Raw genomic sequence first — 9447 nt, 5'->3', positions numbered from 1 at the left:
ATAGGTGGTTGTGTGATAGAAAACATCCCACATAAATCTATAGCTGGTTGTGTGATAGAAACATCCCACATAAATCTACATCTGGTTGTGTGGTAGAAAACAACCCACATAAATCTATAGCTGGTTATGTGATAGAAACATCCCACATCAATCTATAGCTGGTTGTGTGGTAAAAACATTCCACATAAATCTATAGCTGGTTGTGTGATACAAAACACCCCACAGAAATCAATAGGTGGTTGTGTGATAGAAAACATCCCACATAAATCTATAGCTGGTTGTGTGATAGAAACATCCCACATAAATCTACATCTGGTTGTGTGGTAGAAAACAACCCACATAAATCTTTAGCTGGTTATGTGATAGAAACATCCCACATCAATCTATAGCTGGTTGTGTGGTAAAAACATTCCACATCAATCTATAGCTGGTTGTGTGATACAAAACACCCCACAGAAATCAATAGGTGGTTGTGTGATAGAAAACATCCCACATAAATCTATAGCTGGTTGTGTGATAGAAACATCCCACATAAATCTATAGCTGGTTGTGTGGTAAAAACATCCCACATAAATCTATAGCTGATTGTGTGATACAAAACACCCCACAGAAATCTATACGTGGTTGTGTGATAGAAAACATCCCACATAAATCTACAGCTGGTTGTGTGGTAGAAAACAACCCACATAAATCTATAGCTGGTTATGTGATAGAAACATCCCACATAAATCTATAGCTGCTTGTTCGGTAGAAACATCTAACATAAATCTATAGCTGGTTGTGTGATACAAAACATCCCACATAAATCTATAGCTGCTTGTTTGGTAGAAACATCTAACATAAATCTATAGCTGGTTCCGTGATAGAAACATCTAAGATAAATCTATAGCTGAATGTGTGGTAGAAACATCCCACATAAATCTCTAACTGGTTTTGTGTAAGGAAAAGTTCCATTTACATCTTTACTGAATTTTTGATCGAGAGAATCGTTATGTTAGATTATTCTGTCTCTGAGACAAAACAATGTATTATTGATACCCGTAAAATTAAAATATCCAGAAACTTTCCCCATAAAACGTTTTAAGAAGATAGAAACATTCGAATGATCTTTATACAATGTATTGTATGACAGTGTAAGAAACTGTACCTACAATGTGTAACATGACATTGTAAGAAACTGTACCTACAATGTGTAACATGACATTGTAAGAAACTGTACCTACAATGTGTAACATGACTTTGTAAGAAACTGTACCTACAATGTATAACATGACATTGTAAGAAACTGTACCTACAATGTGTAACATGACATTGTAAGAAACTGTACCTACAATGTGTAACATGACATTGTAAGAAACTGTACCTACAATGTGTAACATGACATTGTAAGAAACTGTACCTACAATGTGTAACATGACATTGTAAGAAACTGTACCTACAATGTATTGTATGACATTGTAAGAAACTGTACCTACAATGTATAACATGACATTGTAAGAAACTGTACCTACAATGTGTAACATGACATTGTAAGAAACTGTACCTACAATGTGTAACATGACATTGTACGAAACTGTACCTACAATGTATTGTATGACATTGTAAGAAACTTTACCTACAATGTGTAACATGACATTGTAAGAAACTGTACCTACAATGTATTGTATGACATTGTAAGAACCTGTACCTACAATGTATTGTATGACATTGTAAGAAACTGTACCTACAATGTATTGTATGACATTGTAAGAAACTGTACCTACAATGTATAACATGTCATTGTAAGAAACTGTACCTACAATGTGTAACATGACATTGTAAGAAACTGTACTTACAATGTATTGTATGACATTGTAAGAAACTGTACCTACAATGTGTAACATGACATTGTAAGAAACTGTACCTACAATGTGTAACATGACATTGTAAGAAACTGTACCTACAATGTATTGTATGACAGTGTAAGAAACTGTACCTACAATGTGTAACATGACATTGTAAGAAACTGTACCTACAATGTGTAATATGACATTGTAAGAAACTGTACCTACAATGTATTGTATGACATTGTAAGAAACTGTACCTACAATGTATTGTATGACATTGTAAGAAACTGTACCTACAATGTGTAACATGATATTGTAAGAAACTGTACCTACAATGTGTAACATGACATTGTAATAAACTGTACCTACAATGTGTAACATGACATTGTAAGAAACTGTACCAAGGACAAATAAAACGTAATAACATTAGCAAATACTTTATTTATTACAAATTATGTGAATGACAATATTCATTGTACCGGTAATGTGATTTTCTTAAAGGCAAATTATATAATCAAACTAAAAATCTCTCATGGGAAATAATACCTAACATCTCTTGTAAATATATCAGATGTCTTTTACAATGAACATATCATATATATCATTTATGCATTAATGGTTTCGGAAGTATTTCAGATAGTAAACGAGAAACCAAAGGATATCGTCTAAATATTTTTTAGAGAAGATGTAAGATATTTCTGTAACATTTAAGATATCTTTAAGGACATCTTGTAAACACGTCAAATCTTATGAAAATGATATCTTATTTGATATGGTTTAATAAATGTCAACTCGTGCCTTAAATCGGTATACACACATGCTTGACGGCAAACCTGTAGACATAATGTCGTGACATAATATTTTCACTACTTTCTGTCTTTCTTGTTCGCAATGCTATGTACATATATACGAGCGCGTGAAATGTATACCTTACGTGCATATATCCTAAATAAAACCACACATAATAGCATGTACAGGTCAATATACGGGAAGCCAAACTACAAAATAAGGTCCTGGGTGTGTTTCCGATCTACACATCAGGTCACGATGAGAAATTCATCCATATATGACATGCCTTGTAAACAGGAAGCCACATTAAAACGGAAGTACTTTGTACATTTTGAAGCAACCTGCAATGGATCCGAACTGAGATGTACGCACTAATTGAAAACGGTCATAGCAAGGAGTGGAAACAGTAACAAATGTCTCAGAAGTGCAATGGCTTCAGTACTGTCCCTTTGTTGCATGTTAGCTGCGATTTTAGCATCAGCTTCCTTTACTTCTGTTGTTGGTTTAACAGTGTTGGTTTCGGTAGCTGTTGATTGGTCGTTGGCCTGGGTATTTGGTTTGGTCGTGTTATATTCGGGAAGTTCTGAGCTGTTCTTTGCCAAAGTTGTTTCATCGATGGTGTTTTCTGTGCTGTTTGCTGCGGTTACAGTAAACGTTTCCATTGCTGACTGGCACGTGTCTTCCTTAGCGCCTATTGGTGTTCGCCAATTACCGATTTCACTGACGCTACTCATCGTTCGGAAATTTTCGGCATTGTTATCGTAGACCGAAGATTGTAAAGCGTTTCCTTCAAAGTATTTATAGTTGCCAGATTTTGTCATCTTCAGGGCTACAATCTTTTCCATCCCTATCTGGAGTTTTTCTCTCGACCCGGAACAGGCAGTCAGCGGACTGATACGTTCTATCGTGATATATTCCATGGTAGTGTTTCCTTTCAGGACACAGAAGACTTTGAACTGACAGTCTGTAACGTTGTTGACTTTACTGCTAGAGATAGATACACCTGTCCGTTCAACGTGTGCTATGTCTCGGCCGTAAACCACTATATCCGCCATGTCCAATAAATCATAAATGGACTTCGATGACCATTTTCGGTCGACTAGGCAACACTGACCACACAAAATGGTCACAATCAAAACTGTCCATGATAAGATACAACACACTTTCATACTGGAAACGGCTTGCGAAGAACCTTTTCAAGCAATGACGGCCACGGTGTCGAATAAATACTGATAAGCGGTGTGTTACAAATATAACTAGTATAAAATGTTTCGATGATTACCGGAAAACCACAAGCATGATAAATTTAACATGCGGCAAGGACTTATAATGCACATGCAGAGTGACCAACAGTACACATATTCATATAGACACATTGAACATAGTCTCTGAAATGTTATGCAGTAACACAACAGACACTTTATGTTGGTATGTTTTGTGGTAACACGTCAGATACTTTATGTCTGTATGTAATATATTAACACAACAGTTACTCTATGTCGGTATGTTATATAGTAACACGTCAGACATTTTATGTCGGTATGTTATATAGTAAAACGTCAGACATTTTATGTCGGTATGTTATATAGTACAACGTCAGACACTTCATGTCGGTATGTTGTATAGTAACACGTCAGACACTTTATGTTGGTATGTTTTGTGGTAACACGTCAGTTACTTTATGTCTGTATGTTATATAGTATCATGTCAGACACTTTATGTCGGTATGTTTTGTGGTAACACGTCAGTTACTTTATGTCTGTATGTAATATATTAACACATCAGTTACTTTATGTCTGTATGTTATATGGTATCATGTCAGACACTTTATGTCGGTATGTTATATAGTAACACGTCAGGCACTTTATGTTGGTATGTTTTGTGGTAACACGTCAGATACTTTATGTCTGTATGTAATATATTAACACAACAGTTACTCTATGTCGGTATGTTATATAGTAACACGTCAGACATTTTATGTCGGTATGTTATATAGTAAAACGTCAGACATTTTATGTCGGTATGTTATATAGTGAAACGTCAGACACTTTATGTCGGTATGTTGTATAGTAACACGTCAGACACTTTATGTTGGTATGTTTTGTGGTAACACGTCAGACACTTTATGTCGGTATGTTATATAAAAACATGTCAGACACTATATGTCTGTATCTTATATAGTAACACGTCAGACACTTTATGTTGGTATGTTTTGTGGTAACACGTCAGTTACTTTATGTCTGTATGTTATATAGAAACATGTCAGACACTATATGTCTGTATCTTATATAGTAACACGTCAGACACTTTATGTCGGTATGTTATATAGTAACACGTCAGACACTTTATGTTGGTATGTTTTGTGGTAACACGTCAGTTACTTTATGTCTGTATGTAATATATTAACACATCAGTTACTTTATGTCTGTATGTTATATGGTATCATGTCAGACACTTTATGTCGGTATGTTATATAGTAACACGTCAGGCACTTTATGTTGGTATGTTTTGTGGTAACACGTCAGATACTTTATGTCTGTATGTAATATATTAACACATCAGTTACTTTATGTTGGTATGTTACATAGTAACACGTCAGACATTTTATGTCGGTATGTTATATAGTGACACGTCAGACACTTTATGTCGGTATGTTATATAGTAACATGTCAGACACTTTATGTCGGTAAGTTTTATAGTAACATGTCAGATACTTTATGTCTGTATGTTTTATAGTAACACGTCAGACATTTTATGTCTGTATGTTATATAGTAACACGTCAGACACTTTATGTCGGTAAGTTTTATAGTAACATGTCAGATACTTTATGTCTGTATGTTATATAGTAACACGTCTGACATTTTATGTCGGTATGTTATATAGTAACACGTCAGACACTTTATGTCGGTAAGTTTTATAGTAACACGTCAGGCATTTTATGTCTGTATGTTATATAGTAACACGTCAGTTACTTTATGCCGGTATGGTTTCTAGTAACACTTCAGACACTACCATCACAGCAAATACAATGCCTGACTCCCTCCCTCAACCCCATAACCTCCACAGCAATTACAATGCATGTTACTGCGTGTCCCTCCTACACCCACACAACTACTACCGCCCATTAAAAACGTGGGTATTATGTAAACTAGTGTAGTCATGAAGCCTGAAACTTCGTGCCCAGATCCGGGTTATCTTTGTTACAAGTCCGGAAATCTTAAAGATGTTGGTTTTTAAAATTGTTTCCAAGTACATATACCTGAATATAGTAAACTTATGTCATTCCCTGAAATCAAGCCTCACCACAAGTTTCACCACTTCCTATATGAAATGACAAGACAATGCATTCATTCTACTGCGTAAAAAGGAGGATGTTCTTTGTGTCTCGATGAATAACCGTTTTATTCCATCGAATGAGTCGGAAAATTTTGTATTTGTGACAAAATACCAAAGTTCCAAAATACACGAGATAAAACATCATCGCATTCACCAAGAAACAATGAACCTTGTATTTATTACATTTTTCACACCTTTCATTGATTCCAATTTGAGTATGCCACTCTCTCCATATCTGATATCAATGCTCTAGTTTCACGTAGATCTACGACAGACCTTCATAATTAAAGTAAATACAGCACACAAAACATTTTCATGTTTAAAGTTATATTGACGTGGAGCAATACATACTACTCACAACAAAGCGAGAATTCCCTATCGTTTCATAACACTTGCTATACCTGAATTGTTTTTCCTGAAGTTTGCAACACATTTCATCTGTGATGAGGTGGTAGTTTCACTGTAAAACCTTATAAATTCTGAAAAATCTTTTAAATGGAAAATGTAATGAATATATAGTAACTTAATGTCACGGTATCATGGTTATATGATATAGTAACACGAGAGACATATAATGGTGTTATCCAATGTAGTAACACGAAAGACATATGATGGTGTTATCTGATGTAGTAACACGAGAGACATATGATGGTGTTATCTGATGTGGTATCACGGGAGGCATATGATGGTGATATCTGATGTAGTAACACGAGAGACATATGATGGTGTTATCTGATGTAGTAACACGAGACATATGATGGTGTTATCTGTTGTAGTAACACGAGAGACATATTATGGTGTTATATGATGTAGTAACATGGGAGACATATGGTGGTGATATCTGATGTAGTAACATGAGAGACATATTATGGTGTTATATGATGTAGTAACATGGGAGACATATGATGGTGTTATCTGATGTAGTGACACGAAAGACATATGATGGTGTTATCTGATGTAGTAACACGAAAGACATATGATGGTGATATCTGATGTAGTAACACGGGAGACATGATGGTGTTATCTGATGTAGTAACACGAAAGACATATGATGGTGTTATCCAATGTAGTAACACGGGAGGCATATAATAGTGTTTGTGATGTAGTAACACGGGAGACATATGATGGTATTATCTGCGAACTCGCTGGAATTGTCCGAATACACCTAACATATATATTTTTCTTGTACTCGGCAGTGATTGAAAACAGCGGTATTTAAGTACGTGCATTATATCGTCAGGCTTACTGTCTGGTTTAATTAAGGAAGTCCCTACCTTCAGATCTTATGGGATAAATCTTGATTAAATTACTTTTACTTTTTTGGTATATATACTTATACCACAACAAACACATAAAGCAAATATGTCACCGCATTTGCATTGGCTAACAGGGTCACAGATCTAGTGAAATGACACTGTTTACGTACAGTTCCGATTATTCCGCATAGCTACCCCGGAAGGCCTCGTACTTTTCCATTACCTTGGTTCTCCTCTTGGTTATCGTGCGGCCCCTTGGAAAATATAAAGGTCAGGAAATTAAAATGACAGGTTCGGTAGCTATGACTTGTATTTTCGAAGCGAAGTCTAGCGGGGATATACAGCGGTATGGAGATGGGAGTGATAGAAAGGCTGGAAGAGGGAATGTATGGAAATTCGATGTACAGATATGTTACCATAGACATTGTATAGTGAAGGGATCTCCTAATAATACTACATTTATATCTAGTTTCCGGCCGACCACGATCTGTTAGTAAAAGTTAAGGATTTCGGATATACACACTTCTGTCTATATGTATGTCCGCTCTATCTCGGAAATGACACGTCCGTGTGCCTAAGTTAGATATGTGTGGGTATAATGGATGATGTAAAAAGGCAAATCGTGACAAAATGGGCGACAGGAAATGAATCGTGAGAAACTTTGACAAAGCCTAACCAGAAACACGGAGAAAAGCACGCCAGAGAAACAAACAAAAACAAAAAAGTGACTATTCGTGAAAATATTACTTTTATATCTTGCTTCCATATTCATTTGAAACTCTGTTATCTAATTAATTCGCCAATGTTATTTTGCACTAGTGAGGTTTCTTTTGCATTACATAAAAATAGGCCTTCGAGTATGTAATCATTTATGGGTAGTGGGAGAGAACGTTTGGTAGCAATCTATTTTAATACAACATTGTCCAAAACATACTCTATGGTACAACAATGTCCAAAACATACTCTACGGTACAACATTGTCCAAAATGTCCTCTAGAATACAACATTGTCCAAAACATACTCTACGGTACAACATTGTCCAAAATTCCCTCTAGAATACAACATTGTCAAAAGCATACTCTACGGTACAACATTGTCCAAAACATACTCTACGGTACAACATTGTCCAAAATTTCCTCTGGAATACAATGTATTAAACATGCTATCCAGATTGTGGTCAGGTGGCGCAGTGGTAACGTACTCGCCTTTCACCTAGCCGACCGGGGTTTGATTCACGGAACCAACGTGAAAAGGTAGGGGTCATCTGCCCGACCACGTGGGTTTTCCCCGGGTACTCCGGTTTCCTCCCACAATAAGACCCCTCGCGCCTACATCCGGGCCAACAAGAGTGATCAGTATAAGTTGACACAACTTGTTTCGCAATTGTTGTAAAATAAATAAAGTTTATATATTACAACAATATCGAAAAACATACTTCTCTAGAGTACGGCAATATTCACAACATACTTCTCTAGAGTACGGCAATATTCACAACATACTTCTCTAGAGCACGCCAATATTCACAACATACTTCTCTAGAGTACGCCAATATTCACAACATACTTCTCTAGAGTACGACAATATTCAAAACATGCCTCTCTAGAGTACACTAATATTCACAACATACTTCTCTAGAGTACGATAATATTCAAAACTTCTCTAGAGTACGACAATATTCACAACATACTTCTCTAGAGTACGGCAATATTCACAACATACTTCTCTAGAGTACGCCAATATTCACAACATACTTCTCTAGAGTACGCCAATATTCACAACATACTTCTCTAGAGTACGCCAATATTCACAACATACTTCTCTAAAGTACGCCAATATTCACAACATACTTCTCTAGAGTACGCCAATATTCACAACATACTTCTCTAGAGTACGATAATATTCAAAACATACTTTACTAGAGTACGATAATATTCAAAACATACTTCTCCAGAGTACGATAATGTTTAAAACATACTTCTCCAGAGTACGATAATGTTTAAAACATACTTTGCTAGAGTTCCATCAATGTCTAAAACATACTTCTCCAGAGTGCGATAATGTTTATAACATACTTCTCTAGAGTACGCCAATATTCACAACATACTTCTCCAGAGTACGATCATGTTTAAAACATACTTTGCTAGAGTACGATAATGTTTAAAACATACTTTGCTAGAGTACGATAATGTTTAAAACATACTTCTCCAGAGTACGATAATGTTTAAAACATACTTCTCCA

General features: G+C 35.7%; 1 protein-coding gene across 1 annotated transcript; it reads right to left on the bottom strand.

The window, feature by feature from the left end:
* Window positions 1-2247: 2247 nt before the first annotated feature.
* On the bottom strand, window positions 2248-3845 carry LOC132560312 (uncharacterized). Its single transcript, XM_060224979.1, has one exon. The coding sequence runs from the start codon at window positions 3782-3784 to the stop codon at window positions 2987-2989; it is 798 nt and encodes a 265-aa protein (XP_060080962.1). The 5' UTR covers window positions 3785-3845; the 3' UTR covers window positions 2248-2986.
* Window positions 3846-9447: the final 5602 nt, after the last annotated feature.

This window comes from Ylistrum balloti, unplaced genomic scaffold (genome assembly GCF_031769215.1).
Source record: "Ylistrum balloti isolate Yb309-2 unplaced genomic scaffold, AGI_CSIRO_Ybal_v1 Utg371048, whole genome shotgun sequence".
NCBI lineage: Eukaryota > Metazoa > Mollusca > Bivalvia > Pectinida > Pectinidae > Ylistrum > Ylistrum balloti.
The sequence above is the reverse complement of the archived record's forward strand: the minus strand, read 5'-3'. Positions and strand labels throughout refer to the sequence as shown.